General features: G+C 40.3%; 1 protein-coding gene across 1 annotated transcript in view; it reads left to right on the forward strand.

Annotated features, from left to right (window-relative positions):
• Positions 1–422: 422 nt before the first annotated feature.
• The window catches only part of pten.L (phosphatase and tensin homolog L homeolog), a gene marked incomplete at its 5' end in the record, with an annotated part of 34,568 nt that continues 20,264 nt past the window's right edge, over positions 423–14,726 (forward strand). Inside the window, 2 exon segments of the mRNA NM_001090362.1 lie at positions 423–507; positions 13,195–13,239. Of these exon segments, the coding sequence (NP_001083831.1) occupies positions 423–507; positions 13,195–13,239 (130 nt within the window).

The raw sequence follows: 14,726 nt of genomic DNA on the forward strand, positions 1-14,726 counted from the left end.
CTGCAAAAGGGCTGTGGTTGCCTTGGGCTGGTACAGAAGCACAAAACATCATGTACAATATTTCTAGCTACTTCTTTAGTTAGGCGTTAGTTCTCCTTTAAGAATCTTTTCTATATCTTTAGCACATGCCAGAGGGACTGCTAAAATATGCCACTATTTAGTGAACTGGTGGGGGGGAATGTTTTGGCGTCTGATTTTTCTGTAATCTGACCGACCCAAGCTTGAAACGGGCAGTCTGGCGAACTTGTATAAGTAACTGTGGGAAAATAATAGTCTTTCTACACTTGGGCCAATGGGTGTGAGACAATTCTGAGTCTCGACCAATTTTATTTCAAAATATCCTTACCATTTATCATGAAGTGAAAATAATTTGTACAAGATATTTTTCTCTGCTGTTGCTTTTTCTTGACTTGACACTTCAGATATTTATCCAAACATCATTGCCATGGGCTTTCCTGCGGAGAGACTTGAAGGTGTATACAGAAATAACATAGATGATGTAGTGAGGTAAGTAACCACAATCTTCTATAACCTGTTCTGCTTGTGATTCACATGTATTCCTTGCCCATTGTTTAGCTGTGCCATCATCCTTATGTTGCTTTATGCTTACAAATGTTCATGGAATGTTTTCCCTAATCCCCCTTTCTTTAAGATGGTCATGTTCTCATAAAATTGAGTTTTACAAGCTTTATGGTCATCTGTACATGTATTGTCTCAAAATTAGCAAGATTGCCCAAAATGGATAATCAAGCAGTTGTTAACCTGACTAATTGCATGTATGGGTTTTTTTTGGTGATCAGAGGCTCCTTTAGGTTGAGGTCAAGGCTCTGTGCAGGTCAGTCAAGTTCTTCCGCTCTCATGTTTGCAGACCCATTTTATATGGACCTGGCTTTGTGGATGGGGAGTATTATTGTCCTGAAACAGGAATGGGCCTTATTCAAACTGTTTCTTCAAAATAGGAAGCACAGAATAGTCAACAATGTCATTGTGCTTTCATTGGAGCTCTTCCTAAACCGAAAAAAAACAGCGCCAGGCCATGCTTTTTTAAAAACTATACAGCTTCGATGGTTTTTGATGGCCTGGGAAATTGATCAAATAATCCTTTATAATTTTAACAGGTTAGAAGGGTTTGGAACGGATTTCTGTTTTAAGGTGGCCATAGACGTAACAATAATATCGTATGAAAAAATTTTCATACGATATTCGGTGCGTGTATGGTGGGAGACCAGCCGACCGATATATTGGCAGAATACTTGATTATCAGTCTGCTCGTTGATCTGGCTGTCCGGAAAATTTTGATTGGGCGTCTTTGAAGGCACCCGAACATCTCCCGTTGTTAGTGCTGAATCATCAGATACAGGTAGAATTCTATTGTTTCTACTATATATCTGACAGTTCAGCTCTACACGTCTGTATTGAAACAAAATATCTTTTCCGGGAAAGATTGTAATTGTAAGGTCTATGGCCACCTTAAAGGTCGCCATAGATGCAAAGATTTTTCTTTGGTGATCAACCGGTTTTAGTGCAATTCAACCAATCCGTCAAATTATCGTGAGGTTAGTGGGAATCTAAAGGTGGCCATAGATGCCACATCGCCAAACGAGCGGATCTTTCCCCGATATGCCATTAACAAACATGGCTATATCGGGGGTAAATCTAATTGTTCGGCTGTATGGCGGAATGATCCGATTAGGATGTGCCGTGGGCTCCGGCGTGATCAGTCGGGTCAAAATCAAACCTGACCGAACGACCGATCTCCGCCAAACGAAATATGTCGGCACATGCCACACACGATCCGAAAATCGTACGAATCCTCGATTCGTACTATAGGATCTTTGTGTCTATGGCCACCATAACATTTGTGCATCTAACGATTTTTCGTCCCGACATCTGTCAGAAAATTGATCGGCCAGGTTAAAAAATTTTCATCGGTCACAGTGAAATCTATAGGTTTGCAGGGCCAAGCAGGCAGCTACACTGACTTCAGCTAGACAACATCGCTTGAAATTGACTTTTTAGTTGATTTCATTTCAAAATAAGCTTGATCTAACGATAAGATCTTTTAGAAAAACTTTGTATCTATGGTCAGCTTAAGTCTGATGTCACATGAAGATTAGAAGCTGCTATTTGTAGTGGCGTAGTAGTAGAATTCATTGTTTCTTATTGGAAACATAAGACTACTTCCCTCACAGAATTTACAAGAAAATTTGCTTTTTCAGTTGCAGGCTGCAAACAATCTGTTTAATAATCCCGTATAAACCATACAAAATAAATAATGACGTCCAGTTTGGAGTTTGCTGAGTTGAATAAGGTTCATCAAAGGGAGACGACCCTATTACGAGCCTTTGTTTTTAACTTGTAGTAGTTGTTGTAATACCTTCCTCCAATTAGAGTGCTGTATGTGCCCCCTTCATTCTCATGGTTTTAGATGACTATTTACTCCAGGCCCCCCACTAGCAGATCTATATTAGCAGATTGCTGTGTGAACTACATGTGACCCAGACTGCATTGTTTAAACAACTTCCTTCATACTCAAACAGGAAGGGAAATAAAACAAAGGCACCAATATGCCATCCATGTTCAACCCTATCACTGGGCTAGCACTTTCTGCATGCTTTGTTTATTTTTATGTTGGGCTGCAGCTTTGCAGCCTCCCATTGGTGCAGAGGAAAGACCATTCTTATGGTTTCCCTGTAACATTTTAAAATCTGTAAAAGCTTATTCTCACTGGCTTTTGTTTGTCCCTGTTCTTCACTACAATGAAATAAAGAACATTAGGACTCAACTACATGTGCTGCTTTGCATGCATCAGCCACCTGTCGTGCTCTCCTTTGTACTTTGAAGGATGTTCCAAATCAGTGGCACTTTGTGTATTTTATTTTGGACTGGAGCAGGACCAGGATTCTAGTGATTGGAACATTACTTATCTGGTGTCAAAATCCCATTGTTGTTGTTGTCCCTGATGTTGAGAAAAACCTCTTTGTGATGATTCCGTGAGCAATGTGCGACCGGTAAATGCAAATTGCCCATAGGCCCTGTTATTCCTGTACCATAATTCCCTATAACTATACTGGTCCAAGTTGTCCACAGCAGCTCCCATTTTGGATCTTGTTAGGCCATCATTTGAATTTCTGTGGCACTGCACATGCTCAGTGTGCTCTTGCCTGCCATTCAAAAGCTAAATTAAGGGGTTGTGAGTAATTCATTAGAAAATTAATTAATATCTGTCAAAGATCTAGGGATGCACAGAATCCAGGACTTGGCCTTTTTCAGCAGGATTCAGATTCGGCCAAATCCTTCTGCCCGGCCGAACCGAATCCTAATTTACATATGCAAATTAGGGGCAGGGAGGGAAACCGCGTGACCTTTTGACACAAAACAAGGAAGTAAAATGTTTTCCCCTTCCCACTCCTAATTTGCTTAAGCCGAATCTTTCCCAAAGGATTCGGGGGTTCGGCCGAATCCAAAATAGTGGATTCGGTGCATCCCTACAAAGATCTGAATGTGTGGGTTTTAAATGTGAATCTGAACTGTTAATCATTCTTGGCTCAGGTAATGGACAGCAGCCCGGTGCTGTGAATCGGCAGAAATAATTGGGGGGCTATTGGGGGCACCTTCTGAGGCACACTGCTACTGCTTGAACAAGGTGCTGTGTTTCTAACTTTGGGTTTTTTTTTTGGTTAATTGCAATGTGTATGTTGCTTAGAAATACTAATAAGAGGCGTTCTAACAAAGAACTTAAGAGCGCTTGTGTGAAATATGTTCACAATGTAAAAGCAGATGTATGAAGGGAGCTGTCATGGTGTTTAAATTCAGAATGTCTAGTAAAATGTCACACTTAATCTCTCTCCCAGACAGTGTAGGCTGTGAGGGGGGTGTCAGAGTGGCAACGTTTGTGTCATTGCTCATGTTTTTAAACCGTCACTCCAGAGTGTCATTTGTGGTTATGTCTCGCAGCCTTATAGGTGGGGGCACACTTTCGGCTCAGTCCCATTTGGCCCAGCGTGTGGGTGGCCAACTCCGACACAAATCTATTCTTTTAGCAACCTTGCTGCTCTGATGAGCAGTTACACTCTCAAGTTTGGCGATGCTCATAAAAATATATAATTAAAAAGAAGTTTTGCCACTAAATATAAATATGCACCATTTCTTTTACCAATAATAGAATTTACTGGCACAGACATCCCAGTATTAGGTAGTAAGGTCCCCATCCTAATCTAGAAAAGCATGGGCCACATTGTTGACTGGCCAAACTATCCAGACTACATTCCTAGGAATCCCCTCCCTGTTGCCCAGATCTCTTATAGATGCACACAGGCTTTTTCAGCCACCACAATTACTAAGAACAACATAAATGCTATCAGTCTGTATAGTGTTGTGTTGATATTTGTATAAGGGATTGCGACTGTGCTTGCCGTGTTGGCAGAAGAACCCTGACATTTGACTGATCACATAACAAGGGCTATTAAAGGCAACATAAGCCCTGTGACAGGCTAGAAAGGTGACCTACAATTATTTGAATTTGTTTCTATAAAGCCACAGGATCTTCAGATCTCACAAACCAGCAACGCATGTAAAACCTGCTTGCACCCTTGGCTGGAAGAACTTTTTGGGTTTGTTCAAATTTCATTGCCATTGGCTGGTTTATCTACAGTTGCACGTGTGTGTGGTTTTTTCCTCTAAATATTTTCTGTTGAGTTACCCCTTTATACATTGATGTTCACAGTTTACCCTGATGTGACTGGTAAGAAAAATGCCCAATATGCCAGTACGGCTGATGTACTGTATATGTGGGTATCACTTGTTATCCATGACCCCTGACAGCAGTTTATATGCTGTAAAGTAGGACAAAGCTATATGAATTATAGAAAATCAATTCTTCAGGTGCACAAATTATTTAAAATTAACCTTAAAGGGATTCTGCCATGATTTTTACGATTTTTATTTATTTTCTTTCTAAATTACACTTACACTGAAAATAATTCACTCTACAATATAAAATTTCATTCCTGAACCAGCAAGTGTTTTTTTTTTTTAGTTATAATATTGGTGTGTAGGTGCATCTCAGGTCATTTTGCCTGGTCATGTGCTTTCAGAAAGAGCCAGCACTTTAGGATGGAACTGCTTTCTGGCAGGCTGTTGTTTCTCCTACTCAATGTAACTGAATGTGTCTCAGTGGGACCTGAATTTTGCCATTGACTGCTATTCTTATCTACCAGGGAGCTGTTATCTTCTTTTAGGGAGCTGCTATCTGGTTACCTTCCCATTGTTCTGTTGTTAGGCTGCTGAGGGGGAAAGGGAGGTAGTGATATCACACCAACTTGCAGTACAGCAGTAAAGAGTGACTGCTGTTTATCAGCGCACAAGTCACATGACTGGGGGCAGCTGGGAAACTGACAATATGTCTAGCCCAATGTCAGATTTTAAAATGAAATTTAAAAAAAATCAGTTTGCTCTTTTGAGAAATGGATTTCAGTGCACAATTCTGCTGGGGCAGCACTATTAACTGATGTGTTTTGAAAACACATGAGTGTCCTTTTAAATGCACCACTTTTTCCCCACCATATCCTGAATCTGCCGTATTAAACATTAGTATTCATGCAAAAAAGCCTTTACTTCAGTGATACGTCCCCTTTAATAGTCTCTCGAATTGGCTCGGCTCCAATCCCAATGACAAATAAAGGTGTAGCATAGCGAGCATACCGGTTCCACAAGGAGTGTACACACACACACACAGATAAGAATGCTTACAATGCACTGATTATATGGTGGAAGCCAAAGTGGTGCAGCAAGTAATGAGGAAGCAAAGATCCGTGGCCAAATATGTGCTGTTTGTGGCAGCATTCAGCTATGAAATGGCATTGAAAGGCTGCTCCTGTGCTTCGAAAAGCCCCATCAATCATTATAGAAAGGAACAAAAAGTAAATGTAGGTGCCGGCTTTGGTTAAAGGAACAGTAACATCAAAATATTAAAGTATTCTAAAGTAATAAAAATATAATAGTGTTGCCCTGCACTGGTAAAACTGGTGCTTTTTATTCAGAAACACTACTATTGTTTATAAAATAGTTTGTCCTGATAAAAGTCAGGCTGCTAAGTTTATTTTTGTTCTTGCAAATAATATGTAATATATATCTACAGTATGTAATAGTAAGTAGTAGGTTTTTACCCTGCTCTTTAAAAGCATGGGGGAAAAAGTCCTTACTTGGTATTGTAAATGTAAATGTGTGGCAAGAGGCTTGCATCACAGGAAATTTGTTTTGGTTTAGTAAATAATGCTTGCAATCAAACAGTAACTCTACTTCTGTATAATGTTCCTGTATACAAATATTATAGTTCTGTAATTGAAGGTTCTGAGAAGAATGAGGTGTTTATTGGATATAAAAATGGTGGCAGGGTGGTTCCTTTAGCTTGTTGGCGATTTGTACATGTAAAGGGAATTGTATGGTGAAAGATTGATCTCAAGTATGGAAGTGATTCTCTAAATATACTTCCCATGGTGGGGTGCCAGTTTAGTAATGTAAGTGTAGGGATCTTAAATGATGGAAGGATTTTATCCAATTAATTTGGCCATAGTAAAGGAGAGGAAAGTGTGAAATGTAACCGTTATGGAGGGGAAGTTGGAGGTGTTGCGGCTGTTGGTGTATATGTTTTGGGACAAGGAAAAGATCAGTTATGGTAGACAAACAGCAGAGGAGCTTGAGGAATAGGGTGAATTTTTGTGGTGTTGACAAGGAGAGAATGTTATTGAAGACTTTACTTCGCTGTCCGGTCGGACCAGCAAGATGTTTTGAAACCGGAGACCTGGACTGAAGGTTCCAGAGCAGAAAGATGAGATTGTGACCTACACTGGCTTATGGTTTAATGAACTGAGCCTGGTAATAGAGATTGCACAGTGACTTGACACGGACAATAAAGGTCTCTACTGGGGGAAGTGAAGGAAAAGGTGTTTGTTGTGAATGACGTGAATCCTGGGGAAAAGTTTGAGTGACGTTGGGAAAAGCTGCAGCGGTGCCAGGGGACAAAGCAACAGAGGCCTTAAGGTTGTGCCAGGATTATTCAGTCATTTATTTGGAATTTGATTAAGCTGCACTAAGCGCTCAAGTACATGAACTAAGAACCGTCAAAATGGTCATAGGCATGAAGTCATGGTAGGGCCTAGGTAAGTGTCTTTTTAAGAACAGTAAAAGATAAGATAAGAAGCATGGATTTTATAAATAAGAGGACAGGCTTAGCTCTTTCCACAGTGGGTCCGGTTGCTCATGCCCCAGACCTTTAGCAAAGGGGAGCAACTCACAGAAAACTTGAATAGCAGGCACCACTCCGGATCACCAAAATCAATCAGTCCATAGAATACAGGAGCCGAGATATTTAAATAATACAAAAAGCCTTATTTTGTATAAAAAAATAAAAGCCTGACACATTTCGTGTCCCCCCAAGGACACTTAATCATAGGCTAAGGTTAGGTATAGGAAAGCCTATGATTAAGTGTTCTTGGGGGACACAAAATGCGTCAGGCTTTTATGTTTTTTTACATAATGTAAAATAAAGACTTTTTGTACTATTTAAATATCTCGGCTCCAGGATTCTGACTGACTGATTTTGGTGTTCCAGAGTGGTGCCTGCCCGCTTTTCAAGTATTCTTTTTAAGAACAGTTTTGGGCAGGCAGATTACTGCTGGGGTTAGAACAGTGCACTGAAAGATCCAAACATTTTCAAGAGAGCCTTGGATGCATGAGAGGGAGCACCTATATATGTCTAGAGGCTATATCCCTTTTTATAGTGTCTCCTAGGATTGACTGCGAAAAAGTCAGAATCCGAAAATCCAGCATTTTATTATAACTCTTTATTTATTTGAAGTTTTAACAAAGCATTGCATATCATCACATTGCAGACTCATTTACTCACAACAGAGTCAGTGGCCTAACAACAAGGCATACACAATCGCATGAGAAAATTCCATTGAATAACGCCCGTGGGCGCACACCTTGTGGCATGGAGACAGAAGCATTAGGAATGGATATGAGCCTAGCATCGTGGACTAGGACAGTAATCAAAAATTAAGAAAGGAACAAGAAAATAATAATAAAAAAAAAAAAATAATAAAAAAAAATATAACCAAACCGTAAACCATTTGAGCCCGGGGGAATCAGGGGAGAGGACCATCTGCTTACACAAAAGGAGGAGGGTATATAGACTCGAGCGATAGTATCCCTGAGGGAATGGGCAGCTGCAGGTGGGATGGAAGTCAGGTAGAAATAGTATGGATCAAGTCCCAGTGCGACCATACTTTATCAAAGAGCATCAACTGGGATCTGTGTAGGGCAGCCAAGTATTCCATCCGCCTCACATCCTGGATGGCTGTTTTGAGTTCGTTGGCCGAAGGAGCTCTCTGAGAAAATCCAGCATTTTAGACCTGCCAAGGTTGTATATAAGTCAGTGGGAGAAGTCCCGACGATATCCTGATCTGCGCTTGGTTTCGTGCAAAAATCAAATTTTTTTTTTTTGGGAAGTTACCCGTGCGCATTTGGCCGGAGTATATTTCAGAAAATTAGCTAAATTCCGATTTTGATAAATAACCCCCTTAGTCACAAGGTTTCTTTGTAGCAAACTGTATATGACTAGTATCCATCCTTGGATTTGCTGCTATAAACGCGTGGGGTATACCTTATTTCTAAGCGGTCTCTCTAACCTTGTAGTCCTATCTGTTGTGGTAGAACTGTCTGTTTAACCCATTGTGTCCTGATTTAGCTGAGATACATCACCCTTGGCAGTGAAGGTGTTAAGAAGGGTCTTGGGGTTATGAATAGAGAACAGGTTAGGCACGTCACAGCCCTGCATGTTTAACCGCAAAAGCCAGTTCTTCCCTATTTCATCTCTGCACTTATTGTAAAACTGCCGCTTCACTCGACTCCTGCCCTTCCTGTTCTGCTTGAGGCTTGTACGTTTAATGCTGCACTCACCTCTCCTTCCACTGCCGACATAAAGCCCATCAAACTGGATAATTGCTGAAAATCATTTCCCTGCTTCTTCGCTTTATCTTTAGCGGCACTGCTTTTAAAGGGTTACTGTAATGGGAAAATGCATCCGTTAATAGTGCTGTTCCAGCAGGCTTCTGCACTTAATTCCAATTCTCAAAAGAGCAAACAGATTTTTTTATATTCAATTTTGAAATCTGACATGGGACTCAAGATAGTCAGTTTCCCTGCTGCCCCCAGTCATGTGACTTGTGCGTGCACTTTAGTATGGAACTACTTTCTGGCAGGCTGTTATTTCTCCTACTCAATGTAACTGAATGTGTCTCAGTGGGACATGGGATTTTACTATTGAGTGTTGTTCTTAGATCTACCAGGCAGCTGTTATCTTGTGTTAGGGAGCTGCTATCTGGTTACCTTCCCATTGTTCTTTTGTTAGGCTGCTGGGGGGGGGGTAAATATCACTCCCAACTTGCAGTAAAGAGTGACTGAAGTTTATCAGAGCACAAGTCAGGTGACTGGGGGCAGCTGGGAAACTGACAATATGTCTAGCCCCATGTCAGATTTCAAAATTGGAATATATAAAAAAAAAATCTGTTTGCTCTTTTGAAAAATGGATTTCAGTGCAGAATTCTGCTGGAGCAGCACTATTAAAAAAAATATTTTTTACTTTTAACAAAACTCTTGACTTGGGAAGGCACATTTATCAAAGGTCGAAATTTCAAATTCATGTGTGTGTTTTTTTTTTTTTAACACACATGAATTAGATTTAAATAGAAATTCAATTCGGCGGTAATTTATTAAAAAATATGTCCAACTTGGACGATTTTGAATGACCCAAAAACTCAAATCGAATTCGATCAAACTCCGAAAAAAACCCCCCTCAAATGTCAGGAAGGCTACAAACATTCCAACTCCAAATTGGTCACTGGACCTCTCCTATTGACTTCTACAGTAATTCACAGGTTTTAGGTGGTGAATATTAGAATTCTTAAAGTGCCAGAGTATGATAAATCTCGAAAATCAAATTCAATTTAAAAAAACAAACAAAAAAAACTTTAATCGAGTTTAGATAATTCCTAGTCGAATGAAACAGTTTGGACCATTAAAAAAAAATTGAAAATTTGAATACGAATTTTCAATTCGACCCTTTAATTAATAACAATACTCGGTTTGAAGGAATATTTCAATGCTCCGATTCATGACCACAAAAAAGAGCGGCAGGTCAGGTGTGATACAGGTGGTAATTATTTCTGAATATCCTCATTTTTGAAACGGAGGATATTTTAGTTCTTGTACACAATTATTAGCCGCATCACAAGTGGCCTCACTTACCACTAAATACTGCTATTGTATAGGCAAAGATACTAATACAGGTATGGGACCTGTTATCCAGAATGCTCAGGACCTGGGGGTTTCTGGATTCCTTAATTTGGATCTTCATACCTTGTCTACTAGAAAATCATGTAAACATTAAATAAACCCAATAAGCTGGTTTTGCCTCTAATAAGGATTAATTATATCTTCGTTGGGATCAAGTACGAGGATGGGATTTGTTATCCAGAAAGCTCTGAATAGACCCTCTCATAGACTCCATTTTATCCAAATAATCTAAAAATGATTTCCTTTTTCTGTGTAATAATAAAACAGTCGCTTGTTCTTGATCCCAAATAAGATATAATTAATCCTTATTGGAAGCAAAACCAGCCTATTGGAGATTATTTAATATTTACACGATTTTCTAGTAGACTTAAGGTATGAAGATCCAAATAATGAAAATATCCGGAAAACCCCCAGGTCCCGAGCATTCTGGATAAGCGGTCCCATACCTGTACAAGCTGCTGTTTTATTATTACAGAGAAAAATGGAATCATTTAAAAATGTTATTTGGATAAAATGGAGTCTATTGGAGACAGTCTTTCTTTGTAGCTTTTTGGATAATGGTTTTCCAGATAACAGATCCTATACCTGTAATAATAATAATACACATATACCCATCCATGATGCTGCACATTAAGTCGTGTGCTGTGTCCTAAAATAATTAATTATACCAGGCTGATATCTTAATTTAAGTGGGGGTACTTTACTTTTGTGGTGGTGACACCACCTAGTGATGTCCATTAGAAGCCACTATAAAGCTGGCCATAGACTCAAAGATCCGCTCATTTGGCGACATCGCCAAACGAGCGGATCTTTCCCCGATATGCCGCTAATGGTATGGCTATATCGGGGGTAATTCGAACGATCGAATTACGATGCGCCAAGGGGCTCCGACAGGTCGGTCGGGTAAAAATCCAACCTTCCCGATCGATATCGTGGCCAGATATCGATCGGGAAGACCCGTCGGAAGCCCCCATACACGGGCAGATAAGCTGTCAAATTGGTCCAAACGACCGATATCGTCAGCTTTATCTGCCCGTGTATGGCCACCTTTACACCTAAATTCAATGTATTCTGTGTAATTCTAATTGTTGCTACTTGGGGTCTGTGTACAGGTACAGTTAGATGTTCTTCTCTACTGCCCCTCACCGGTGTTGCCCCCCTGCCATGAAATTAATTTCATGCTAATTTCACTTGTGTTTATCCCAATGAGCTGATTTGCACTTTTTACAGCAAAGAAGCAGCCTAATACTTTCTATATTATGTGCAGTTGGGCACACAGGACTTGTATCCTCATCTGATGCTTATTTTCTGCCTTGCCAATTTTACCTCTGCAGGGCAATCCAATAACATTTGGGTCCATATAAAGGCCAGTTACTTGGTCACATGGCTGTATATAATATATAACTCGCATTCAATGCCACGTTCAAGGGGAACGATTTTGAAAATGAAAATTTAATATAAGCTTCCTCATACTGAAATAAGAAACTTTCTTAACACAATCAATTAAATATTCTGCATTGTTTCTGAAATAATCAAGTTTATCGTCACTATCCCTCTCTCAGCATCTGTTTCTCTTCATTCTCTCTTCATGCAGCAGTTGGGTGTCAGATAAATCATTGACAGTTAAGGTGGACATACACGGTCGTTTGGCGAAGTCGCCAAACGAGCAGATCTCTCTCCGATATGCCCACCTTGAGGTGGGCAATATCGGGCTGATCCAATCGGATCCAAACGAATGCTAACGGGCGGTCGGATCGCGGGACCACATCAACGAACAGATGTGGCCGCGATCCGACGGGATTTTTAGTTCCATCCGATCGAGACCTGCCCGACTTTCGGCCAGATCTCCATCAGGGGGCCCCATACACGGGCCAATAAGCTGCCAACTCGGTCTGTCGGCAGCTTTTATCGGCCCGTGTATGGCCACCTTTAGATCCAATATATCTTATAGGGGGGGCTCCTTTCCTAGAGATGAATTAGAGCTTACTCAAATAACTTGATTCCAGTACAAACAAAATCTAACAAAATAACTGCACAAATTCTGCATGTAGAGAGACATGATGTCTGGTGATTTAATAGAGTGAGCTCTAATACATCTTCTAGGCAAAAGGAGCCCCCCTATAAGATATATTGGATCTAACTGTCAATGAATATCTGGCACCCAACTGCTGCAGGAAGAAAGAATGAAGAGAAACCGATGCTGAAGGCCCCCATACATGGACCGATAAAAGCTGCCGACCGACCGTGTCGGCAGCTTATTGGCTCATGTGTGGGTCCATCCAACGGGCGTCCCCTATCGATACCATTTTGGCAGGATGAAAAAAATCCTGTCGGATCGCGGCCGCATCTGATCGTTGATGTGGTCCCACAATCCGCCCTCCGTTCTGATCTGATCGTTGGGCCCTAGGGCCCATGATCGGATCAGCCCAATATCGCTCACTTCAATGTGGGCATACCGGGGAGAGATCCGTTCGTTTGGTGACATCGGCAAGCGAGCGGATCTCCCTGTGTATGGCCACCTTAAGTGAGGAAAAGTGAAGATAAACTTTATTACAGAATGTTTGATTGTATTTAGAAAGTTTCTCATCTCAGTATGCTGAAGCCTATATTAAGTTCCCCTTTAATATGTTGCTTTCCCTGTCATTAAGGTTTTGGAGACTCCACCAGAACCAGTCTCATGTTCTTATGCTTCGCTCTGGTCCAACTTCCCAGTGCCAGGAATTAAATGAATTTGTGTAGATGTTGAACCAACTACCTTTTTGTTACTTTGTGCGCTTGTCAATCAAGCTGGGAATGCTCTCAGGATTCTAATTCTCTTTCTCGCTCTCTCTCCACCAGATTTCTGGACTCAAAGCATAAAAATCATTACAAGATCTACAATTTGTAAGTATTAGAAGTTGAATTCTTATTTAAAAAAACAAAAATAAAGCCTTAGCAAGAGAAAGTGTGTGTCTGTAGCGCAAGAGGACAAGGTATTGTCTTACACACTTGTGTGCCTGGAACAATTAGTTGGAGGAGTCTAATGGAGAGTTCTCTTCACTCTGTTGTGCTGGAGGAGTGATGAGGTTAAATGGAATTTTGGAAGGCTGCCGTGTTACTTGATCTACTTTTAAATGGTTTGGACTGGAGCCCATTCTATGGCCGGTGACTGTGCACTGAATGGAAATAGAAGGTACAGATAATGTAATTGACTTGCGGACTCTTGGAGAAAGCTCCCATAAATCACAGGGGAATTGAAATTGCTGAAATTAATGCTGTCTGTTCCGAAAAATATGTTCCCCCGCTTACCTTGCTTACTGCCAAACCCATGTACAGCGCAAAAACTCGAAATAAGTAGCTGCGAAATAATCGCCTGATCTAGTTCTGGTGCAAGCAGAGACTGCATTATTGTCTGGTATAGGATCCATTATCCTGAAACCCGTTATCCAGAAAGTTACGAATTATGACTCCATTTTGTCCAAATAATAGGGATGCGCCGAATCCAGGATTCGTTACGGGATTCGGCCTTTTTCAGCAGGATTCTGCCAAATCCTTCTGCCCAAATTGAAATTGAAATCCTAATTTGCATATGGAAATTAGGGATGGGGAGGGAAATTGCGTGACTTTTTGTCACAAAACAAGGAAGTAAAAAATGTTTCCGGTATTTGTCCGAATCTTTTGCGAAGGATTCGGGAGTTCGGCCGAATCCAAAAAAGTGAATTCGGTGCGTCTCTACCAAATAATTCAAATTTTTAAAAAATGATTTCCTTTTTCTGTGTAATAATTAAACAGTAGATTGTACTTGATCCCAACTAAGATAATTAATCCTTATTGGAAGAAAAAAACAGCCTGTTAGGTTTATTTAAAGGGATTGTTCACCTTTAAAATAACTTTCTGTATGATGTAGAGAGCAATATTTGGAAATTGGTTTTCATTTTTTATTGTTATTTAGCTTTTATTCAACAGCTCTTCAATTTGCATTTTAAGCACTCTGGTTGCTAGGGTCCAAATTAGCCTAGCAACCATGCATCAATCGTAATAAGGCACTGGAAGATGAATAGCAGAGGGCCTGAATAGAAAGATGAGTAATAAAAATTAGCAATAACAAATGTGTAGCCTTACAGAACATTTGTTTTTTGCAAAGAGTCAGAAGACAAAGGCAAATAATTATAAACCTATAAAAAATAAATAATCAAGACCAATTGAAAAGTTGCTTAGAATTCAGCATTAGATAACATACTAAAAGTTACCTTAAAGGTGAACCACCCCTTTAATGTTTAGATGATTTTCTAGTAGATTGAAGGTATGAAGATCCAAATTACAGAAAGGCCCATTATCCAGGTACTAAGCATTCTGGATAACGGGTCCCATACCTGCATGTGGTTATAGGG

This window comes from Xenopus laevis, chromosome 7L (genome assembly GCF_017654675.1).
Source record: "Xenopus laevis strain J_2021 chromosome 7L, Xenopus_laevis_v10.1, whole genome shotgun sequence".
In the NCBI taxonomy this organism is placed as follows: domain Eukaryota; kingdom Metazoa; phylum Chordata; class Amphibia; order Anura; family Pipidae; genus Xenopus; species Xenopus laevis.